The 26197-nt window shown below is 39.0% G+C and overlaps 2 protein-coding genes across 2 annotated transcripts; both read left to right on the forward strand.

The window, feature by feature from the left end:
- Nucleotides 1–8310: 8310 nt before the first annotated feature.
- On the forward strand, nucleotides 8311–8832 carry LOC140005458 (mitogen-activated protein kinase kinase kinase 20-like). Its single transcript, XM_072046454.1, has one exon. The coding sequence runs from the start codon at nucleotides 8311–8313 to the stop codon at nucleotides 8830–8832; it is 522 nt and encodes a 173-aa protein (XP_071902555.1).
- Nucleotides 8833–15338: 6506 nt separating this feature from the next.
- LOC113740150 (serine carboxypeptidase 1-like) lies at nucleotides 15339–21170 on the forward strand. Its single transcript, XM_072046459.1, has 9 exons — nucleotides 15339–15711; nucleotides 15802–15909; nucleotides 16001–16222; nucleotides 19820–19908; nucleotides 20008–20220; nucleotides 20333–20451; nucleotides 20592–20687; nucleotides 20787–20892; nucleotides 21027–21170. The coding sequence occupies exons 1-9, from the start codon at nucleotides 15339–15341 to the stop codon at nucleotides 21168–21170; spliced, it is 1470 nt and encodes a 489-aa protein (XP_071902560.1).
- Nucleotides 21171–26197: the final 5027 nt, after the last annotated feature.

A 26197-nucleotide genomic window follows, 5' to 3' on the forward strand; every position in this document is an offset into this window, starting at 1 on the left:
CTCTGATTGCACAATATGAGTCGGGTCAGGATAATATTTCTTGAGCATTGACACGTGGAAGACATCGTGTATCCGGGACAAGCTCGGCGGTAACTCAAGCCGGTATGCAACTTTCCCAACTCATTGGAGTATCGGGTAAGGCCCTACGAATCTTGGTTGAAGTTTCTTTCCTCTACCCATCGTAACACTTCGTAGTGGTGTAATTTTAAGGAAAACACAATCTTCAACTTCAAACTCCAAGTCTTTTCTTCGGTTGTCCGCATAGCTCTTTTGACGACTTTGAGCGGTTTGGAGTTTCTAACGAATTAACTTAACCTTTTCTTGAGTATCCTCCATCCATGGGATAATTGTTAGGTTCAAGACCTTCTTTTCTCCTACCTTATTCCAGTATAACGGAGATCGACAATTTCGTCCATAAAGAGCCTCATATGGTGCCATTTGAATCGATGAATGGTAACTGTTGTTGTAGGCGAATTCCACTAATGTCATATGTTGGCCCCAACTACCCTCGAAGTGTAAAACACAAGTTCTTAACATATCTTCAAGAGTTTGAATCGTTCGTTCCGACTGCCCATCCGTTTAAGGGTGATAAGTGGTACTTAATTTCAGTTTAGTTCCCAAGGTCTCCTGAAACTTTTGCCAAAATCTTGACACAAAACGAGGGTCTCGGTCGGACACTATACTGACAGGAACCCTATGTAGTCTCACAATCTCCTCCATATACACCCGAGCCAACTTATCTATGGAATACTTCATATTTACAGGTACGAAATAAGCCGATTTGGTTAACCGATCAACGATCACCCAAACGGCATCATGTCCTTTTTGTGTTCTAGACAAACAGGAAACGAAGTCCATGGTAATGTTCTCCCATTTCCATTCAGGGATCTCGAGAGGTTGTAGTAATCCAGAAGGCTTTTGGTGTTCGGTCTTAACCTGCTGGCAGACTAAACAGGTTTGTACATATTGAGCAATCTTCCTCTTTATCTTATCCCACCATTATAACCGTCGTAAGTCCTGACACATCTTAGTACTACCAGAATGGATGGTATATTTCGATCGATGAGATTCATCCAAAATCTCTCTCCTCAAATTCTCATCCTCAGGCAGTACTATTCGATTTCTAAATCTCAAAATTCCCTCAGGACTTAAATTAAAATAAAAAATTTCCCTTTTTTCTACCTTTTTCACCCACTTCTGTACCATCGGATCCTCAATTTGGGCTTCTTTGATTCGTCCCAATAGAGTGGAGGTCACACGGATATTTCCAAAGGTTATCTTCTTATGTTCCAACCTAGGGTTCCATTCTCCAACGGCTCCTATCATTTCCCACTCCTTGACCATTAACCCAGATATTTGAATCTTCCGACTAAGGGCATCAGCTACCACATTAGCCTTACCCGGATGATAGTTGATTGTACAGTCATAATCTTTTAAGAATTCCATCCACCGACATTGTCTCATATTCAACTCATTTTGGGAAAAAAGGTACTTAAGACTCTTGTGATCGGAATAAACCTCAAAGTTACCCCATACAAGTAGTGTCTCCACTTTTTCAGAGCAAAGACAACTGCGGCTAGTTCCAAGTCATGAGTGGGATAGTTTTGCTTGTGGGTCTTCAATTTTCTAGAGGTAAAGACTATCACATTCTTATTTTGCATCAATACACACCCTAAGCCTTCCCTTGAAGCATCAGTATAAACAACGAAACTATCTTTACCGTTAGACAATGCCAGTACAGGAGCCATAGTTAACCTCTCCTTCAATTCCTGAAAACTCTGCTCATATCGGGCATTCCACATAAATATTATTTTTCTTTGTCAAATTGGTTAAAGGACTGGCAAGTTTCGAGAAATCCTTAATAAATCGACGATAGTAACCTGCCAATCCTAAGAAGTTTCGAATCTTAGTCGGACACTCAGGTCTCTTCCACTCGGTCACTGCCTCTACCTTCGCCGGATCTACTGCAATCCCTTCCTTCGAAATCACATGCTCCAAGAAGGAAACCTTCTCCAGTCAAAACTCACATTTACTAAATTTTGCGTATAATTGGTGATCCCTTAGGGTTTGTAAAACTAATTTCAGGTGCTGCATATGCTCCTCCCGAATTTTCGAATAGACCAAAATGTCATCGATAAACATAATAACAAATTGGTCTAGATAGAGATTGAAAACTCGATGCATCAAATCCATAAAAGCGGCAGGGGCGTTGGTTAGACCAAAGGGCATAACAGCAAATTCGAAATACCCATACCGAGAATTGAAGGCAGTTTTAGGCACATCTTCCTTTCGGATCAATAATTGGTAGTACCCCTGTCGAATGTCTAATTTTGAAAACGCCACTGCACTTTGCAACTGGTCAAACAACTCATCAATGTGAGGTAGTGGGTACTTATTCTTAACGGTTACGTTGTTCAACCCTCGGTAATCAATACACAATCTCAAGGTCCCGTCCATCTTTTTAACAAAGAGAACAGGTGCCCCCCAAGGAGATCCACTCTCACGGATAAAACCCCGCTCCAAAAGGTCTTACAACTGCAATTTCAACTCCTTAAATTCAGCAGGTGCCATACAGTATGGGGTCTTAGAAATAGGTTAAGTCCCCGGTAACAAGTTAATCTCAAATTCTATCTCCCTTTACGGTGGTAGATTCACTAACTCATCAGGAAACACATCCAAATATTCGTCCACTACCGGAACATCTTCTACTTTCAACTTATCGGTGGAAGAGTTAATGAGAAAGGTTAAGAACCCTTGTGCTCCTCTACTCAATAATTTTCTAGCTCGAATGCCCGAAATCATTGCAGATGAGGCTAAACTGTCCCTCACATCTAACTTTAAGGTCGCTTCCCCCGGTATACGAAATTTCACTACTTTTCTTTTACTGTCAAGTTGGGCATCATACCTAGCTAACCAGTCCATGCCCAATATCACATTGTACCCCTTAATAGCTAAACTTATCAAATTTTCCAATAACTTCTGCTCTCCTACCCAAATTTCACAGTTTGCAAACATTTTAATAGTAACCAAACATTGGTCTCCCGTAGGCGTACTCACTTCCAATTCATAGGGCAGGTTAACAGGGGTTACATCAATCTCACACATGAATTCGGGGTTAACAAAGAAATGGGTGGCACCAGAGTCTACCAAAATCCTAGTTAGACGCTGGAAGACAGGAATCGTACGTTCCACCACCTCCGCCGAATCAGGTACAGGACGTTGCTCAAGAGAGTACACTCGTGCAGGCACCTTCGTTTTCGTCCTTTCCACTTTGACTGCCCTGAGGTCGCCTTAGAAGATTGGGTAGACCCTCTTGCCTTTTGGGGTTGAACCGGATAACTGGCTATCTGGTGCTCCGCGCTCCCACAACGTAGGCATTTCTTCTCCTTTCTCCAACAGTTATCTTCCGTGTGGTTTGGCTTCCCACAAAACCCACACGGGTCACGGGAAACAGTGGCTGAACTTCCTTGTGAGGCACTTCTCTGTTGGCCTCGCCCCGTCTGGCCACCCCTTGGCGGAGTCTCTCTTGCCATTCCCGAAAATCGTCCTCCAGCTCCTCTTCCAAATTTAGGAAGGGTACTCTTATCTTCCTGAGTAGAACTATTCCCCGAAAATCCACGTTTTCTAAATTGAAAATTTCGAACTTGAAACCTTGTGTTCTCGGCCCGCAAAGCCTTATCCACAACGTCACTGAAAGTGTTAATCTGGGTCACGATTAAATCTTTTTGGATTTTCACATTTAACCCCTGAATAAAACATCGTACCTTTTTTTTTCAACCATAATGAGTTCATGGGCAAATTTAGCTAATCGGGTAAACTGGCTCTCGTATTCGGCCACGGATTGGGTGCCTTGGCGAAGTCGAATGAACTCGTCTTTCCTTCTTTTCTTGGATAAAGGACGGAAAGTACTTAGTGTTAAATTCCCTAACGAAATTCACCCACGTTCTTGGTGTCTGCTCTCTCTCCCACTTGGTGCGTATAACATTCCATCAGGAACGAGCGGCCCCTTCTAGTTGAAAGACCGCAAAAGTAACCTGTCTCTCTTCTGAATAATATAAGGCCACAAAGATGTCTACCATTTTCTACAACCACCTTTCAGCCATATCGGGATCGAGCCCTCCAAGAAATTTTGGTGGGGAGAACTTTTGGAACCTTTCAAGAGTTTGATCCTCACTTTCCACATGATTTCCAGGATTTTCGGAATTCCCGACAGGTGGGGTAGGGTTGTGGCCCTGTTGTTGCACCACGTGGACCAGTAAATCGGTCATTTGCTGCATAGCGGCAGCTATTTGGACATTGGGATCAGCCCTAGGTTTAGGGTTTGGTCCAGATGAGGTTTTTCCAGTGCCCCTTTTAGACGTGGGTTGCCTAACTCCACACTCACGCCTCGTCCCCTACGAGTGCCCTCCATTGGTTTAAATCAAACTAAAATCGAGGTACAAATATAATGTTAAAGGGGCACATAAGCATAGACATGATCCAATAAGCAAATAATACACACAAGACATATACATACAACATATTACCGGATCAAGTAGTTACACAAAAACAGTTAGTCAAGTACATACAAAAGTCATCTCATGAAACAAAAAGGGTCCTCCAAAACAATATACAAAGTTAGGCCAAAACAACTAACTAGCGTTTTTCCTAACTATTCCCTTCATGGGATCAAAAGTGGTTCAAAAGAGCTCTAGCCTAACTCCCTACGGAGGCCACAGACTCTTCCCCCTGGCTAGAACTAGGGGTACTCCCTTCGCCAGGTGTACTACCACTAGGAGCCACTACTTGCGCATTGACGCCAATCACACTTTGGATTAGCGCCTCGCACTAGTTAATAATTCCTCTAGAACGGTCTCTAACCTCCCGGACGATATTAGTAAGGCGGGTGTTCACCACCTGCAACTGCTCCCTCAGAGCATTCATTCACTCCTGCTCCATAACTATGTCTCCTTGGAGCTCTCCAATCCGGTCAGCCTGCATCCTTAGAACGCCTCTCAATCTAAGCGCCTCAGTGTGATCCCTAGCGGCGGCATTCCTAAATCTTCTCCTCTCATCTAGCACCGCCAGGACCACATGGTTAGCATAAGAGTAATACTGGCAACGCCTACAGCGGCGGGTCCGGCTGGCAGTATACCAAAGTCAGATCCGATCTCCCGACCTCTCCTGGTAATCAATAACTCGTGGGCGCCTCTGAGATGGCTCACCTCCGCCCACTCCACTGGTTCCGGCCATAACCTACAAAGATAGAAAAAAAGGTTCTTATCTTAGCCAACGTAAACATAATCGTACCTAATAGTACCTTAACACTTCCCTCACAGGTCCTAAGGAACAAAATTTCAAACTTGCCTAGGTCATTTCTAACCTGGCTCTGATACCACATGTGACAGCCCCACCTTCCCCGAGAGCGTACCACAGGGGTTAGCGGACTGCCTGCTCAACTCTCACCAGGACTACTAAGACGGTCATATATAATCTAAAATGTTTCGGAAAATATTAGTGCTCAAGCGATTTAAAAACCGCAAAATGGGAAACGAAAATTGAAATCGCAAATGAATAGTGACTGCCACGTCACTATCCAATCAAATGTAGATATCACCATACACCTCGGAGAAACATTTCCAAACCAAATAGGATACATGAACATGGTTTAACAGTGTTATACACATACGTTTGTAATTTACAAATCAAAAGGAAGATATTTAGATCAAAGTACATTTAGGGTTTTTCCAACCATCGAGGAGCTTTACAAAAGAATATATTCAAACTATATGAAAACTAGCTCAACTCGTGCTTCAAAACAATATAGTCTCCCAAAAGTTATTCATATCCCTGTAAGGAAAACAAAGTAGTGAGGGTGAGCTTATGCTCGTGAGATACCAACAAGACACGCCAGTAAACACCTTTTATCACATAGTGATCCCAAAACTCATAAACAAAACAAGTCAATAAAAGAATACAATTGGCTCTCAAGAGCCACTTTTCACTTGCCGCACTTGATCTCCAACCCGTTGACACTCCGTCAACCTTTAAAGAGAAGAACATCTCGTAGATCCCAACTTTACTCCGTATCCCTTTCACCGATCACCCCCTTATCAGGTCTGAACACCTCACAGTAACAGAGAGGGTAATACTCGAGTATACCATAAGGTCGAGGAGTTAACACTCCACTCGACTGCAGTGAACCCAAGGTCCGTTATCGATTCGCCCAAACCCTTGCCGGCTCGACTCGATTAAAGACCAATGGGGTATGAGCTCAAGTAGCACAATTAAGTTGTCGGGCAAAGCTCCAAGCCATGTCAAATCACACATGTGTACAATTTCACATTTGATAATAATAGTATTACAGATAAGAGATCGGGAGCGATAAGTACACACTCGTCTCATTCAAGCCATTCAAGTACACATACAAGTATAAATAACCATCTAAGCATTAGATCATATAATGGTACACTCACCAAGGTAAGTACGCAAATTCATAAGTTAGCTTCAGGCGTAGGCGTCGGATTACCGGCACGACCTATACAACAAGAATATCACAATTAAGACTCGAACACGAGTCAAATCAAATCCATGCACTACCAAAAATAAGGCCCAATAGAACGTATAAGTGCATAGTTAAACTAGGGACATGTGCGGAAATGAAGTTTAAGTTGAAAAGCATAAGACAGTTTTGACGTTATTTAGCGGAATGGTCACAACTGGAGATACACTTATCGGATTGGGGTGCAATTTACACCGTTTCAAAGCTGAGATAAAGGGCTACAACTTTGATGAATACCACTCAGTCCAGTTAGTAGGATAGCTAGGTCAAAATTTCAATGTACCAAACCAGTATCGCACAAACAGGTTAGCTAACTGCAGTATGGTTAAACGACCATAATTCAGGCTACCGAAGTCCAATTGAGGTGTTTCGAGGGCCGTTGGAAAGCTAAGACTAGCACTACAACTTTCGTGTTTTGGCCAAAATCTAATTCGGTAAGAATCAAGGTGAAAAGTCACGGTCAGATTGGGTGAAATGCCCACCCTGTCCAGCGAACTCTTCCTATGACAGTCTACGGTATTTCTGTCTTTTCTCAGGTTACACAGCTCAGATCGAGCTGAAATTTTACATCCAACTAGTTAACACCATTTGCTACAACTTTCACGTTTTAACCTAAGCTTGATTCGGCCTCTAACATGCTCAAATAAATCCGGACAGAACAGGCCTGTTTGGAACCCTAAATCTGAAATTTCCATACATAACCGAAATTTTCCACAAACAATCGTAACTAACCTATATAAACTCCATTTCACACCATAACAAATCATCAATCCATGACTAAACAATAATTTATATATTAAAACAGAAAAATCCTCAATAAATAGGAAAAATAGACAACTCAACCATAACTTATGAAATAATCCACAAAATGACATGCTCCACCACTAGAAATCCTTAATTGATTATTATTATCATGAGAAGGAAGATATCTAGACAACTCACCTTTGCAACTCCAAGAAGCAAGATAACTAGAGCTTGTTATTCACAAATGGCTCCACTAAAAGCCTTAAATTAGCTTATCAACTCACTTTTGTGGAGGAATTTGGAATTTAAACGGTAGATTTGCAAGATTCAAGCAAGAAAGGAAGAAAAATTGAAAAATCTTTCTCTCTTCTTTTCTCTCTAGTTGCTCGGCCAAGAAGCTTATAAATGAAGATGATTTTTGGTCAAAATTATTTTAGTAAAGGTGAAGAAAGACTAGTCAAAAGTCCACCATCCAATGAAAATGCAACATGTGGCCTTTTTAAGCTTATCTCAACTCTTTGTCTTGCAATACTTAATTAACTAGCTAACCTCTAATTTGCTCACAATTCCATGTAATATAATCCCTGTAAACAACTTCTCCCAATTAACCCTGATTACCACACTTATCGCACTAGCGAATCCCACATCCACTGTATACCACCATTAACACAGAAAATAACTTATATGGGAAAAATATTTTAAAAATCATATGTTCTCATAAATTTCCCAAAATATTCATATAAGAAAGAAAATATGGAATTTCGGTACAAAAGACTAAAATAAATGCCTAGAAAATAAGAAAATTTTCGGGTTTTCACAATTAATAATGTGCTAGTACTACAATAAGAGAGATTGTTTCACCACAAAAGTTGAGCCCTGCAAAAGAGTTTCCTGTAGATGATACAGACGCCAATACTATCAAGAAAATATCGCATTCTATGCAACCATCCCCTCTTCAAGATCAATAATTGTGCAGCAGTTTCATCAACTAGTGATTCAACTGCGGCATTTTCAAGATGGTCAAGATGACAAGTATATTCACTGCTACAACTTTGAAGTGGAAGAAGTACCAAAAACTTGGAGCCGGATCGTACGGGACTGTATACTTGGCTGGCGAAGCTAATTCTCTATTCCTGAGAGGTTCGTTTGCAGCAGTTAAGAGTGCTGAGTTTGAGCACTCAAAAGAAACTATAAAGGAGGCCGAGTTCTTGAAAGAAGTAGCAGATAATCCCTATATTGTTCGGTGCTTTGCCGAGGATATTAGCATCGAGAAGGGAAAAGAAGTTTACAACATGTTAATGGAATATGCACCCGGAGGCACCCTTCATGATCTGATCGTTGCTTACAACGTTAAGGGAAGTACCATGCCAGAATCCCATGCAGCCGTTTACTCCTACATGTTGCTTAGTGGTCTTTCCCATGTTCATCGGAGAGGGTTAGTTCACTGTGACTTGAAGCCCTGCCACATCCTCGTTTTTCCAAAAATAAATGGGACTGATTTGCACCATCTGAAAATCGCTGATTTTGAACTAGCCAAGCACGTTTAGGAGGATCATCGAGTCGAATTTTTGCTTCGCCATCGTGGCACGCGGGTTTATGCATTACCCGAGTCCATAATGTTTAGGATGCATGGGACAGCAACCGATGTATGGTCACTTGGATGCACTATCTTGGAGATGATGACGGGAAGACAAACTTGGACGGACGAGGAGATGTGAGATTTGTATGTTGAGATGGTGCAAGGTCCATCTTCAGTAATTTCCGAACTTGGAAAAGATTTCTTGAGGAGATTCTTCCTAACAGATCCAAATTGTAAATGGACAGCTCCCATGCTTCTTGATCATCCATTTATTACACGAAATATGAAGGGATTACCTCCAGTTGAAGAAACTCAATTTCAGAACAACCCTTTCGTCATCTACGATCGATGGATTGTTATCGAACACCTGTTTTCGACTCCCATTCAACCTCAGTCATATCCTTCCTTCTTGTCTCAACCCTCCCCTCCTAAAGAGAATAGTTCATATCAGCTTTTCCCAATTCATATACACGAGCCGTTGGAGGTCCGTTTTCTATTCCTTGTGGAATAGAATCAATCAACCGTCTCCTGGCATGAGAAATACAAGGTCGTGGGGAAGATTTAGAGGCAATTAACACGCATGAATTACGAGTATCAGTTCGTCCACGTTAAAGAAGGAGAGTTAACAATGACACTCGAGTGTTGCTGCTGTATGGAGAAGAGCAGAGTGTTCGGCCAAAAACTCTAGATTTGAAGCTGGTAGACTTGAAGGACAACCCACAAAGACTTCGATGCAAAGAAGATCTTCAGGTAACAATATGTACTACAGAACTACGTGGGGCTTGATCCCATAAAACCATTTTTATGGATACGCAGGCAGGAATCAGTAAGGCGCATGCAATCAAAGTACACAACCTGAAAGTAATAGTCAATTGAGGTGGCCTTATATTAGTAGTTGCACGGTATGGAGAAGTTTTTGAGGAAAAAAAAAGTAAAAATGGAAAGAATAGAAGAGTTGTAACTATTAGGGTGTTATATGGCCACAAAAAATGGAAGGGATGAGGCTTAATCAGTACAAAAAACTTTTCCGAGTTGATAATAGTTTTCTATATATAGTTTTTGTTTGTAATATTTCTAAATAATGTTTAAAGAAAATCTTTTTTAAATTCAAAATAATGTTGAATTAGAGGTTATTCTTGCAAATCATATCTCTTAAATTCTTTTTTGTTTGCAGTTTATTCCTTTGACGCTAGAATAGAACAAGAAAACCAGGCTAAAGTATCAAGAATTAGAAGTCATTATTTATTCTAATCCTCCGTCCCCTCCCCATTCTTTATAATCTGGCACACGCATACAAGTACGACTATTGCCTAATTGGCATCAGTCTCATGTAGGCATTGAAGCAGTTCATATGGACTTGGAACAAACGTTCATGAGCTGACAGCTGATATATCATGTGCCAGATTATAAAGAAACTGGAGACACCAAGAAAACCTCTAGAACTAGAAGATGTTAGGCTGTGATATATATTCTCAATGGATTTCAATTTATCTTGTTACAAGTTGTCAAATTCCCAAGGGATCTAAAAGAACTCCCCTGGAAGCTTAGATTATATACACTCCCAAACATGCCTAAGCTATGTATATATATATATATATATATATATATATATATATATATATATATGTAAATCACCGCATGATTGGAAACTCATTTGTTTGGGCTTTTCAAGAGGAATGATCGGTTACAATTTCATTATTTATGTTATTATTAATTTTCCTTATTACCTGACCTGATGTGGATTAATTATTAGATTCTACTCACTTTTCATAATTTACATTTATTTCAGGGAGTAGAACAAAAATATCACAATCAAGGCCACTTTGACAGTTATCGGGAAAGAATTCAAATGGAAGGTCTTCAAGGGTATTTTTGGAACAAGGAGACACAAGTCCTTTTTGGTAATTTGCGGAAGACAACAATAAAAAAGAAGCACAAAAGACTGGAGTCGTTTCTCTCCTGGTGGGCCGCCGCACATGAGAGCCAAGCATTAGAATAGATTAGTAATTCAATAGGTACGGGGAGTAGCAGAATACTTCTCTTGGGGCTTTGGACAATTTCGTCCTTTAGTAGTTTTGAGTCCACGTATGCTACACTTAGGGTAGAAATAAGGGGTCATCATCTTTTTTTGAGGAAGCAGTCTTTTTTTCCATTATTTGGTTTTCCACAATTTCTTCCTCCCTAATTGGGAGAATGTACGTCGCAACTATTTATGCAGTCTTGTATGGGATTCGTTCGTCAAACATGAACTAATTCCCTTTATCTAGTCAAGGAACAACGGATGCTTTGGGTCGCCTAAAATTGTGAGATCGATTTAATTTTATCTTTTCCTATTATTTATTGGTAGTTGCATATTCCCTGATTGCAGTGCTTATGGTTATTTAATTAATTGATTGTCTTGGATCCGGATAATTAGTTCATTTGGTAATCTATTATCAATTAGGGTATTAAATCCGTAATTGTTTAATCGCCTTGAATTAGTGACAACTGGCATGATTAAATTTGTGTTAGGGGAATACGCGGACTAATCTGAAATAACCCTGGTAGTGTGTTATTTGATTAGAATAGGGCTCCTCTAATACGTAAGGCAATTGGAAAATTAAATCTTACGGGTGTACCTAAGATTATTTCTCAATTAGAGCAGTGATTAACGGGCGTACCTTAATCACCGACACAGTAAGGAGGAGTTGACTGCCATCGCTTATTTGGTAGTTATAACCTATTTATTGATAAATAATTGGAATTGCCTTTGCTTCGATGATCAATTAGGTGCACCATTGTTAAAGTTATTTCTTGGTTAGAGCCTTAGTTATCATTCATTTGATTTTAGTAACTTGTTATTTAATTTTTAATAGTTTCTTAGATTTTATTTGAATTTCTTTGATTGTCATCTTCTGCACAAAAACACCCCCTTTATTACTGTGGATTTGAAAAAAAACAGTTACTCCCAGTCCCTGTGGATTCGAATCTGTCAAGGAAGCTTCTCCATCTCACAATTTTCATTGCCATGGACAGATTCTGTGTCATTGGTCTCTGCCCTTTTAAGTTCATCCATTTTCCTCTTTGTGTAGACTGTGAAGAGAACTACAATGATGATTGCTACAACAAAAGAAATGACATTGTAGATTATCTCCAATGGAGTCAAATGATAGTTCCCGTACTTGACATCTGCAAATGTTCTGATTAGCCGACCACTGCAAGAGGAACATAAAATGCACAAAACCAGACATTAGCACAAGCGTATAACGAGGATTTCAAGAAAGCACATGTTTCATATTTAATTGGTCTACATCAAAAACAGGTTTGCTAACTATAGCTCTAAAACTGGTTTACTCGGTGATGCACTTATCATCAAATAGACAGTAAAAGAGATGCAGAAGTATGCGAATGAAATTAAGAGTTGATTGAGTGATAATCCAACAAAATTGCAAACTTAAGGGATGAAATGTGCATCAGCATCAGCATTATCATTATCTCTTCTTAGTCTTGTATGCCTAATGGCATCTGGGCTATCTTTTGGGGAAAAAAAAGAAAAGAGCATGTTTTGAAGCTCCAAAGGCATCTGGGCTCATCTGCTCATCCTAAATATTGTCTGACTATTCCACCCATCTGATGTCTTGAACTTCTTTTCATTCTTTTGGTTGTGTATTTTCGGTAGGATGGCAACATCTCATTTTCACATTGCCTATGTGGAGTGATGATGCATAATAAGGTTTCTTTTCCCATCTTTAAGGAGTAATGACATGGCAATAATTACGTGAAATATATATCAAATTAATAAAATTTATCATGCTTAATTATTCTCTTCAAGCTTACCTTGTATAATACCTATACAAAATCAATTAAGGTTTGGTATTTGTAAGCTCCCAAACTAATAACTGGTTGTCAATTTGGAAGGTTTCTTGGCTATCATTGTTGTTAATTAACTAAAGTTGGTATAATCTAGAGCCAAGGACCAAATAGAACTAAGTAGGTGAACATGTACAATTAACTAAGGACCAAATGAACTAATGACCAAAGATGTACTATATGGTGTAGAATTATCTCCTTTTATGCCTTTTTTTATACAATTCAGAAATGAATTACACAACTTGTGGAGTCTACTTGAATTAAAGATGCTTATGGAGTCGTCTTGAATTAAAAATGCTTTATGGAGTCTACTTGAATTCATGGAAGAAAAAAAGGTCGGGTGGTAGAGAGGATTGACTGAATCAATGCAATAAAGCTAATTGGAGTAGATATCATCCTTTGAAAAGGCTTCCTACACGTGAATTAGAAAACTTGATTAAAATTGAAAATTACTCAAATCCAAATTTTTTCAAATTAAAAAATGCATAAATTTAATTTTATAAATAAATCATTAACATGTGGCATGTTGTATGTGGACATTCATATTGGAGGTGATACACCGGTGATGAAAAATCGGTGACATATATCATTACTCCTTTGGATTGAAACAAGCGTGAGTTAACATGCCTTGCCCAATAAAATTTTGGAAATGGTTTCGGTACTGGAAATGAATTTGGACAGAATAATGTAAGGCTGAAAACGAAACAAAATTTTTAGAATGGCATCACCCTATTAACCTTTCTGTACGTATTCTTGTAAATTTACACGTAGTCTCTAAGTGGAGATGCGTTTTCAGCATTGTCTTTTTCTCTGCTTATTTATTTGAATTTTGCAGCCAGAAGCAAACAAGTTCAACCACCTTACCCACCTGTTAAAATATGAGCATTAAATTTGTGTAATTTCACCATCAAGCTAATAAATCTTACATACTATTCTACTCTATCCGGATAAGGTAGAATATTGGGATAATTTCAGAAACTTCCCCTGAGGTTTCTAATAATTTCACTTGGCTCCCCTAAAATTTAAAAAATTACACTTACCTCCCTTGTTCATTTAAAATGACAATACTAAGCTTAATATTTTTAATAAAACTCTCTTGTTGCCATGTTTATGCAAATTATGGATTTTATAATTTTTTTACCATTTTCCTTCTTCTTCATTTCTCTTATATTTCATTAGAAGTATAGAAGAACTATCAATATTGTCCTTAATATCTATCCAAATTAAACGTTAAACTAGTAATATTTTTTTGATAACTTTTAATATCCTCCAATTTTTTTGTAGCTCTTTTTTGGGGTATCAAAATCAAGGATAAGTCAACAATGATTAAAAATAAATGGCCCAAAATCATTACCAAATTATGATAGTTCCACCACTAAACTAGTCTATAAATTTTATTAAAAAAATAGTCCAAAAACTTTAAAAGAAACAATATAGCACTTTCTTTTCTATCTTAAAGAGAATTTATATTCCCAATAAAACACTATGAAAAATACCCTATTATAGCAAAATATTTATTGTTATAGTTGATTATTAAATAACAAATATTAGCATGAAAAACTTGATACTCTTTTTGTTTAGAAGAATAAATTGAACTTTGTAAGATACGGACATTTTATGGTATTCATTAAATTTTTTACTATATTTTAAAGTTTGATTGCCAAAGTGTCAAATCAAGGGAGCTAAGTCTAATTTTTAAAACAACAAGGGAACTAAGTGAAATACTAAGAAACCTCAAGGGAGGTTTTTGAAATTACCCCTAGAATATTTTGTTAATCTCTACTCATTAGAGGTATCATTTGTACTACTATTATAACATTGCGCACAAATTTAATGTTTCCATGAATTTTTAGACTAGTGATTAATGTTTCCATGTTTGCCGGGAACGTTGCTTTTCAGCCAAGAATCCAAAATCTACGACTCATAGCTTACGTTGGCATTTTGTTTTTTCTTTGGTCAATGATCAAAAGTCAATCTTTAACTACTAAAAATGGGCATGGCTTTTATGTTTATGACCAGGACATTGAACCCACGATGGAGAAAGCTCCATTAAAGGCAGCCCGTGATGTTGAATGGAATAGACCTGGAAAAAAGGAACAAATGAAAGAAGGCATTTGGAATAGGGCTAATATTGACCTCTGGAGACTTGCTTATAGGTTCAACACATTGTTTTAAAAAGGGTTTTTGGCACGAGTCCATTATTGAGTCTGGAGATAAAATGAGATCCAAATGTCAAGGACATTTGAATGGGGCGTACGTATTGTTGGACATTTGCCCCACACTATAAGGGGAATACCTGGATGTTTAGTTATTGGGATTTTGGAACGTTTGAGGGGTTTTGAGGCTTTTTTTCTTTTTAATTTTAAACTTTGATTTAACTATTTTGAAGGGGCCTCACCTACATTGGTTCTATATTGAGTTGTTTACCACGGAGTATGTATACCAAAGTTGTATCATACCAGTTGATACAAACATTATGTTTGCTTCACACGTTTTCAGTTGGTAAATTGGACAAGTCTAAGAATGAGGAATGATTCAATCATTGTTCTTAGGGCCACCTATAAAATGGAAGCATTGTATCGGAGAAAGAAACCACAGATATCTAGCTAGCCAAACATCCCAAAAATGATAGGTGTATTACTGTTATATCTTGCTCTTATCTGCCTAGTGGCATCTGCTACACAATGTTATGGTGAACATGGATATGATGGATATGATCGTCTTGCGAAATTCCTTCAGGTTAGTAGCTTAAGAAAATCAGTCAATCATGTGAATGAGGAACTGAACAATGAGTATTCGCCAGTTTTCATTGGCCCCCAAGATGGTCTGAAGGCAACTGACAAGATCACAGCGTTGCCAGGCGAACCAAATGGCGTGAATTTTTATCAATACTCAGGGTATGTCACTGTGGATCCAAAGGCCGGTCGAGCTGTCTTCTACTATTTTGCCAAGTCTCAAAATTCATCTACCAAACCCCTTGTGCTCTGGCTAAATGGAGGTAGCAATTGTCTCCATTATTCTTATTTTTTTTCCCCGAAGGTAGATGTTTCATGTAAAGAAGTTGTTACGTGATGAGATTTGACTACAGGACCTGGTGCATCTTCATTTGAGATTGGAGCGATGACTGAACTCGGACTATTTCGAGTTAGCAAAGCTGGAAAAACGTTGTGGGAAAACCCGTATGCCTGGAACAATGGTAAGAACTCATACGTTGTAAAGCAGGTGTTAATTGATTTGAAACGATTTAGAATAAACTCTAACGAAAGAATTCTGTATTTTTCAAACAGTGGAAAATGTACTTTTCTTGGAGTCTCCTGCCGGTGTTGGATTTTCTTACTCAAACACATCGTCTGATTACATTATCGGAGACACAAAAACTGCTGCAGATTCTTACACATTTCTAGTCAATTGGTTAGAAAGATTCCCAGAATACAAAACCACAGAATTTTTTATAGCTGGACAAGGTTATGCCGGTCGGTACGTGCCTCAACTTGCTCAACTAATCCTCCATGTTGGGCTCTGAAAGAGCCAAACTCGGGGAGAATTTAACCATGAGTTAGAATAGGAACCACAACCATGAGCTTGACACCACATCCAACAAAAAACCTTAAGGCATTGGGTCTATGGATCATTCTCACTTATATGTTCCTTATTCTACTCATCTCTTTCCGATGTGGGATATTGATTCACACTTGATATCCCAACAATCTCCCCCTCAATTGTGAATCTCTTTCACATCGGACCTCTCTTCCTAGCCCATCCACTCCATCAAGCCCACTTCAATCTGGAGTGTACGATTCTTGCTCAAGAGCCCACATGCCTTTGCCTCACTGCAGGTCTGCATGATTTTTCCCCCCCTCTTATCCAAGCCACGCCTTACCACTCCCACTGGCTTTTTATCCTGGAGTCATTGCCCAGCCGAACCATCGGCTCTGATACCACTTGTTGGGCTCTGAGAGAGCCAAACTCGGGGAGAATTTAACCATGAGTTAGAATGGGAACCACAACCATGGGCTTGACACCACATCCAATCCAAAACCTTAAGGCATTGAGTCTATGAATCATTCCCACTTATATGTTTCTCATTCTACTCATCTCTTTCCGATGTGGGATATTGATTTATGTGAGGACCCGTACTTTTCTTAATTGCACGTTTTCTGCATTTTCTTTATTAAAAAATTTTTCTAGATCAATTTTATGAGTAAATATAGTTTTTAAATGATTTTTCTAGTATCGGTTAGTTTTTGAGAAATTAAGAGCGTATATCGGACGTGGGACCCGCTAGTGTGGAAAATTCGGAAAAATTCGGCCTGTTCGGTTAAGTTTTGGATACTGGGTTTAGTTTACCGGGTGTTATGAGATATTTAGAGGTTGCCAAGTGGATTGGTGTAAGAGAAACAAAAAGTTAGGCAAGCAATTAATGAAGAGGACATGTGTCACTTGAGGATTTATTCTTACCTTTTTGACCTTTTGACCACTATTCATGCCTTTACCATTTAAACCAAAATTGACCCAAAATTTTTCTTATTTTGAAGCTCTTGGCCGAATTTCTTGCTAGGAACAAAGGAAAGAAAACTCTCTCAATTTTCAAGCTCCAACCTTGCCCAATCTTTCAATTCAACCGTTTAATCTTCAAATTTTTCCATAGAACTTCTTAGTTTGGTGATATTGAGGTTGGTTGTGGAGTTGTTTGGAAGAAATTGGTGCTAAGTTGCTTACTTTATTGAGCTTGCAAGGTGAGTAACTAGGGAATTCTTTCTTTGATCTTGCTAATGTCAAATTAATGGTTTATGTTGGTTATAGATGTGATTTTATAGAAGAATTGGCACATGAATGCATGAATTTCCAGATTAGGGTTCCATTTTACCCCTTTCTGTCCGTTTCTGTTCGACCCGGTTAGAAGCCGAATTGGTCTTAGCACAAAACATGAAAGTTGTAGACAATGATGTTTTCTAGTTGCCTGTAAATGTTCAGCCAAATCCGAGCTCGGGAGCCTGAGATAAGATGGAAATACCCAGACTGGTCTAGTAGGAGTTCAGCGAACAGGGTTGTCTTTTCACCCAATCCGACCGGGACTTTTCACCATGCTCCTTACCGAATTAGATTTTGGCCAAAACATGAAAGTTGTAGCCAATAGTATAAAATAGATGCCTGCAAAATTTTAGCTTGATCCGACCACTGTAGCATGTGAAATGACCGAAACACCCTTGACTGTTCATGAAACCTGTTTCGCGCCCAGAATTCTGGTTTTGGTGTAGTTTTCCATTTTGATCATGAAAATGCATGATTTGGCCTTGGAGGTCTTCATAAGAAATGTAGGGTTGTGTTTTAGCTTCGAAACACCATAAGATATACTTCAATCGGACTTCGGTAGCCTGAGCTATTGTTGTTTAACAATTGTGCGGTTAGCCAACCTGTTTGTGAGTTTCTGGTTTCATATATGTCAATTTTGACCTAGTTACACTACAAACTGGACTGAGTGGCCTTCTTCAACATTGTAGCCCTATCTGTTAGCTTCGAAATGGTGTATCTTACACCTTCATCTGATAATCGTGGCGCCAATGGTGCCAAAACCGCAAAATGGTGTCAAAAACTGTTTTTATCCGGAAATGTTTTTTAGCTTGATTTTTGTATTTATTTTTGTATTTATATGACTTTAAGCCTAGTGAACGGCTTTTGGACACGAGATTATTCTATATGAGATGTTGGGACTGTTTTGAGGAAAATAATGAAGCCATTAATGGCTGGAAAATAGGTAAACACAAGGGACATGCCATCCGTTTATCTTCTTGTAATGTGAGCAAGTTAAAGTGATTTTGCGAATGTATTTTGTGACGAATTGGACGTATTTACTGAAAATGTTACCGGCTCTTTCAAAAGGTGGCCGAGGGCTAAATTTCTATTTGAACCTGTATATTTTCGCTTGGCAAATAAAATGATCATTTTACTATTCTAAAACCTAATACCTCTTTAGGTTGGTTTATGAACCCTAGTAATTCCCGTCCATGGATCCATATGCTCTATTGACACTTTAAAAGTCATTTTATACGTTTACTCGCGAGTAGTCGGGTAATCCTTGATTTCATCCAAATCATGCTAGATGGATTGTAATGTGTTCTTTGTTTACTTTTAGGTTTCATTGGTGATTGAGAAGTGGACGTTATTTTGCGTGTATAGGTGAGTGTTCCCTGTTTGATATGTTTCATGATTATATGGCTGGTATGAATGATTGATAACATGTTATATGCTTTCAATGATTGTTAAAACGAGTTTTCTAGGCAAGTGTGTACTTTATCGCACTCGGCCTAAACGATTGTGAAATTTTCAATGATTGAATGATTGAAATGTTATTTGTGCATGAATGTAAGCCTTTTGGCTGAACTGGCCATTGCCCCTTGTTACCGGTCGTCTCGAGCTAGAAGCGGACTCGGTCGGGCGATTAGGGACCTGGGTGAACGTTTTGGTATACTCGAGTATTATCTTGTAGGTTGGTGGAGGTTGGTGGAGCCTGGTGAATGAATGAATGAACGAATGAATGAATGAGGGTTTTACTTATATACAAATGCATTTTCAAATGATTGAAGGTATAAGGGAACGAAAGGAGAATGAATGAACGAATGGCTCCTTGTGAGCACGTATCCTTTTAATGAAGGTGTTTATCGCTTTCTTTTGTATTTGAATTATTGGTAACATGTAATGAATGCATTGAACTTCTTGTTGCCTATGTGTTCGAAACCTCACTGAGCTTATAGCTCACCCCTTTAGTTGTTTTCCTTAACAGGGGAAGGCGAGCAAGGACGAGAGCCGGTATAGACTAGTTGGGTCTAGCCCTTGGTTTTCTTTTGTCATGGTTCTCGCTCTAGTGCTTGGCACGGGTTGGTTGTATAGTGATTTGAGAACCTCTGTATATATAACGGTTGTACTTCTTCTTGAGATATTATTGTATATACGTTTTGTTTTAAGTTGGATCGTGGTTAGATGTTCTTATGGTTGCTTGAAGTGATCGACTGAGTCCCGACGAGAGTTGGGCAGGCAGTCCGCCGAACCCTTTGGTTCGCCTTAGGGGAAAGTGGGGCTGTCACAATTCACACTTGATATCCCAACACTCCATAACAACAAGATAACTAACCAAACTGTTATTAACTTGAAAGGAGTTGCTGTAAGTGATACATTTATTGAATCATCAATTGTTTTTATTTAATTTAACTAGCTTACCCTACACATTAAATGATGAATATAAATTGTCCATGGAATTCGGATTGGGAATGGACACTATGATATTGAAACACAAAACAGGAGGACTTATGATTATTACTGGACACATGCCCTAATATCCGATGAAATCCATCAGGGTATAGTTTCTAATTGCAATTTTTCCTCGGCAGATCCACCTCCAGATGCTTGTCAAACATACAAGAGCCAAGCACATTCAGCTAAAGGCCATATTGACAGTAACAATATTTATGCTCCCTTGTGTTCTTCTTCTTCTTCAAGTACTCCTCCTTTGGTACAAAAACTTGATTCGATACACTACCACTTCTCTTCCTTTCTGATTTTCTCCTCTAAATGAAAACCAAATTAAAGTAACACACTTTTTAATATATCTCTGATTGAAACAGATAAATGAGTATGATCCATGCTCGGATAATTATGTTTACACTTACCTAAATACTCCTGCCGTGCAAAAATCACTTCATGCTAATACAACCGGAATCCCTGGACCTTGGAAAAACTACAAGTATGTATGATATAATGTTTTGTTATTCTATTTCCAGTAGTATACGAGAAATCCACAATGGATACTTAATTTTATACTTTCCTTTTCATTTTATTAAACTAAGTTTTAAAAAGAAAAAAAAAACATAATTCTACACACAGTGGCTACATAGGCCATAATTGGGATGACGAGACAGACACAGTGTTACCTGTAATCAAGGAGCTCATTTCAAGTGGCGTTAGCGTTTGGCTGTACAGGTAAGGAAGCCAAAAATTTGAGTTGTAAAAATCATGATTGCCTGAGAAACTTCCTATCCAGATAGTGTTTGATTAAAGTTTGATCATTTTGAATTGCAGTGGGGACATAGATAGTGTTTGTTCTGTGACAACAACTAGATATGCCTTGAACAATCTCAGGCTCTCCGCGAAAACTCCTTGGTATGCTTGGTACACTCAAGGCGAGGTAAACAAGATTCAACTGCAAATTATACGTTTTCTTTTTTTGCATTTCATTTCTTTGGTTAAAAGAATCCTGATGTTCAATTGCTGTACAAGGAAAATTAAGTTTTTTTAATCCTATGTTGTATTCTTGTTCAGGTTGGTGGTTATGCAGTGGAATATGAAAACTTAACCTTTGTTGCAGTAAGAGGAGCTGGACATCTTGTTCCTAGTTATCAGCCTGCCCGGGCATTAACATTGTTCTCATTGTTCTTGGTTGAAAAGCTTCCACCTTCCAACTAGAGCTGATTAAACCAAAGTGTATGATCAATCGTGAAATGGAATATGACTTGAGATATACCTATGAATCATTCACCTCGTATTGATCAGTTGTATATATGATCTCGTCTATTTTCTCAAATCAAAATTGTTGATCCTTAAAACTTACTCTATTCTATAAGTACTACAGTTAATCATCATAAATTTGCTTTTTGCCAAAAAGTTCCTTTATCATGTTAACTGTCATGCTTGTCCTTGAAAAGTAATCTCAACTGTTCTTAACCCAAGAATGTGACTTGATTAAGAGTTTAATAGCAAAATCTTGGCCACTCAGATGTAAATCCCAAAGGGGATTTATATTTTATACTTCATTTGTCATCTCCATGAGATGTGTCAAAATGGATAACTTGGATGGGTTTGGATGGGTTAAAATGGATAATGGATATAAGTAAATTAACTTATTTATACCTATTTAATTAGATGTGTATAAATGGGTAAGTCAAAAAAAGAGTTGGGTAACCTAATTACCCATGTATTCTAACCTTTTACAAACTCATCTAAATTTATTTTGTAAGCCAAATTTTCAATTTATACCACCCTTTGCAGTTTGCACCCATCATTAATTTTAAATATTTACTTATAATGCCCAATAATTCTAATTACAAATTTTTTCCCATCCATGTGCTATGTTGCAAAATTACATATTATTTAATAATTGAACAATAAAAATATAAAAAATTGGACTAAACAATATGAAAGTTATCATAAAACTTAATCCAAAGACTTTGAATCCCTAGCATTTTTTTCATGAAGAAATTTAAATTTTCATTTTGAAAAAGTAGGAAAGAAGGCTAAAACTTATCATAAATTGGTAATGCTAAAAAATGAGCAAATTAACAAATAACGAGAAAATAAAATGATAAGATAAAACCAACAAATAATAATAATAAATAAAACAAAAGTAGTTAACATTATGACAAAATGAAGAATCTGAGAAAAAAATTAAGCAGGATATCATGACAAAATGACTATAGTTTCTTTTATTAAGAGAATAACTGAGCCGAGAAAAAGAAAAGCACAAATTAATTCTTGAAGTCTTGGGAACAAAAGAGAGTCTATGGATATGATTCGTGAGTAGCGATGGATGTGATTGTGAAGACAATTCTAAATGGGTTAATTGGATTTAGAGAGTTATCCAATTATACCAATTTATTAAATAGGTGTTGAAGAGGTAGTATTTGGACGGTCAAACCGAGCTGACCTAATACGTCCTCTTCTTGAGCGAAGTGACTTTGTGATGTCTTTTCTTGCACTGGAGTTTTTAACTCCGGATCTTCTCCGATGATTAAGTTAGTTTACTGGGAGATGAATAATGGGAATGGAAATAGTAGAGTTCTTACTATATTTCTCTCTCCTTTTCTCTTCCCCCAGTAAACTAACTTAATCATCGGAGGTGATCCGAGGGGAAAAGCCCCGTCTAGTGCAGGAAAAGACATCATAAAGTCACTTCGCTCAAGAAGAGGACGTATTAGGTCAGCTCGGCTTAACCATCCAAAAACTACCTCTTTAATTGGTGTCCACCATGAGGCCCCGAAGATATTCTAAATATGAAATCTACGTGCTCTAGGAGTAAGAGAATCCTCTCTACCGGGCTGAGCCGAGCACAGCTACACAGCCTGAAAACACTTCAGAAGACCAAGGGTCCCAACGGACTCAGCCTGCAAACGAAGAAGTCCTCGCCCGGATAGCTGAGTTTGTAGTTGAAAATCTGGGTACTTTGAGGAATTAGAAAGATTCTTCAAAAGACAATGGAAGAGAAAAGGAGAGAGAAATATAGTAAGAGCTCTACTATTTTCATTCCCGTTATTCATCTCCCAATAAACTAATTTAATCATCAGAGGTGATCCGGGGGAAAAAGCCCTGTCTAGTGCAAGAAAAGACATCACAAAGTCACTTCGCTCAAGAAGAGGACGTATTAGGTCAGCTCGGCTTGACCGTCCAAAACTACCTCTTCAGGTATTATTGGGTAATTCATTTTTACCCATACCCACCTATTCATGGGCGAATATGAGTAAATTTAACTAAATGGGTTTGTATAATCTCCATGCAACTATCTTTCCACTTATTGAAAAGATGCCAAATTTTGCATGGAACCATTTATTATTACACAACAAAGTTATAAACCGGGCAGAGCAATCAATTTTTCACGCTTCAAAATCACAACTAAGTTGTCGTTTGTCTGATGCATGCGCAGATTAAAATGGAAAACTATAGGCCAAAAGACTCTCCTTTTGTCAGATGGTTAATCTAACTGTTTCTTAAGGAGTAAACTTTGATCACCAATTGCTAATATCAATTTTGTCAAGAACTGTTTACGTAATGAACTCATGTCTACTGGTTTAACAACACATCATTGTATATGTTTGTTTACCCTTGAAAAAGAGAAAAACATCCCATGCCTTTAACCACATGTTTCCTGAGATTTGTCTACGTCTCTCTCTCTCTCTCTCCCTCCCTCTCTAAAAAAAATCTTTTTCGAGTATGTATTTTCTAGATAAAAATAATTTGAGATACTTTCATCCAATCCAACCAGAAAATAAAGAAATAGAAAAAGTGCTTAACTATCACTCTACACAACAACGGTTTTCACATATTTCTGCTTAGAGAATCTGTATGTGAATCGCGACTATTTATGTAAATTTGAGGCTTTAAGGATTAATTGTTACACTTGATGAAAAATTTATATTCATGTTAAATTGTGTATTGGAAGTTGACAAGGTAGAAAAATGGTTCAACTTTTAATATAGCCAAAAGTTTGGCTAAATTCAAATTTAACATATCTAAGCCATTAATTGCACTATGTAATTTTATCTTGCCCATGTTCATTGATGCAGAATTCAGATAAAACTTGCTCCGATATCAATTATAATACCCAAGACAATGGGCAGCTCCACAATTCTTTTTTTTTTTTGTTAATGTATGGGATTTGCTCTGAAACCAACTTTGTACCCAAGATAATAGGCTAATCTATCTCTTTTTTTTTGGCTTTATAGTGTAAACCATAGACCCAAAACATTTCTACTTTGAACCAAGTTTTTTTTTAAGTGTTAGTGGGAGGTTTCGAACTCAGGACCTTTTACTCCCTATTCCATATCGCCTAATACATCCTTTCCCCCAACCAAGTCAATAAACATGGGCAACTCCCATGCAGAAATCAAATAATTTTTTGTCGCTAGGGTTGAAGGGGGAATGCGCGATGGCTTTGTTAGATGCAAACCATGTTCTCATCCGGCTAACAGTGGAGGAGAACTACACAAGACTTTTTTGTACGCCGCATGTGGTTCATCAAGAGCTCGCCGATGACAATCTCAAAGTGGTCTTTGGATTTCAAAGCTAATAAAGAGGTATCAATTGCTCCGGTGTGGGTAAGTTTTCCGGGTTTGCCTATCCGGTTTTCTGCAGGGAACCTATTGAACAAGTTGGCATCTATTTTAGGACGTCTATTGAAGATTGATACAACGACGGGAGATCTGCAAAGACCGTCCGTAGCAAGGTTGCTGGTGGAGCTAGATGTAACCCAGCCACCTGTGAAAAAGATTTGGACAGGGGATTTGGATAGGGGATAAGGAATATAGTTTCTGGCAGGCGGTGGAATACGAAAACTGGTCGGATTTCTGCTCCTTTTGTGAGAGATTTTGTCACGTGCAACAGGGGTGCTTTAGGAAACACCTGGAACTAAAACTAGTAAAACCATCGCCGACACAGCAGCAGCCGCGCATTGAGTCTCGCCCCAAAGGAGATAAAGGTAAGACAACGGTAGAGGAGGAGGAGGTTGGAGGGCGGAGGACCCAGCAAACTTCGCCTGTGGTAGAGGGTGGACAGTGCTCGGCTTTGCCTTTGGTGCAGGGACAGGTTGAGGAACTGGAAGCCAGCGGGGAGGGCCAAGTCGCGGGGATGGTATAGTTTGGGGAAGTAACACGGCGGCACCATTCAGGTGGCGGAGGCGCGCATGGAAGTGCAGAGGTAGACGGGGCAGTGCAAGTGCATGGAAGTGCGGCGGCAGAAGGGGCATTGCCCGTGCATGGCGTGACATCAGTGGCTGAGGCAGGAGCGGAGGGAGCAGATGCAAGAGGTTTATACGCTTTGTTGCTTGACAATGCTGGGAAGCAGGGGTCTGGCTAGGCCAGCGTGGCGTCGCAGGTGCTTCTCAGCAACCCATTTGGGGTCCTTGATGGGGTTGGTGACGAGGCAGTGGGACTCAGAGCCCACAGGCTGAGGGGTGCAACGTCACTTAGCCCAGTACGTGGGAAGGCGTCGAACAGGTTGCGGTACCAGGAACTCCAGGCCATGCAGGTACAGTTGACACGTCGCTTGGAGCAGTCTGGCAAGCTGGAGCAGCAGTGGTGGCCTTCTCCTGGGATTGATCCAATTGACGCGCAGCTCCTGAGCCAATTGGATAATACAGCAGGGACGAAGAACACGGGCAGACATCCTGAATCAAATGCAAGAGGTAGGGACACTCGAAAGCGGTATGCACTTCGTTCTAATGTTAGGTCCAGTTAATTTCCTTGTTTGGAATATACGGGGTACATCAAAGATGGACTCGCTCCGGTATTTAAAAAATATGAAAGTTGATTTTAACGTGAATGTTCTGATTTTGTTGGAACCTATGTCGGATGAAGGGCGGTTAGACTTTGTGAAAAGGGTTGTTGGCTGTCAGTCGGCAGCCTCCTTTGTGGAGGGTAAGATCTGGGTCCTATGGGACCTCGCTATCAATATCTCTTTTAACACTTTAGCGGACCAGTTGGTTGACATGGAGTTCAGCTCCTCAGCTAGTACATTTTTCTTTTGGCAATATATGCTCGTTGCATGGGGATAGCTCGCCGACCTCTCCGGAGTGCCATGGAGAGCTTGGTAGCCTCACGACAAGGATCCTGGATGTTGGCAGGGGATTTTAACATCATCTCGGAGGCCTCAAAGTGGCTGAGAGGGCACCGCCGAATGCTCAAAACATGGAGGAGTTTAATTAAACCATTTTTAATTGTGGCCTA

This window comes from Coffea arabica, chromosome 1c, assembly GCF_036785885.1.
Source record: "Coffea arabica cultivar ET-39 chromosome 1c, Coffea Arabica ET-39 HiFi, whole genome shotgun sequence".
Taxonomy (NCBI): Eukaryota; Viridiplantae; Streptophyta; class Magnoliopsida; order Gentianales; family Rubiaceae; genus Coffea; species Coffea arabica.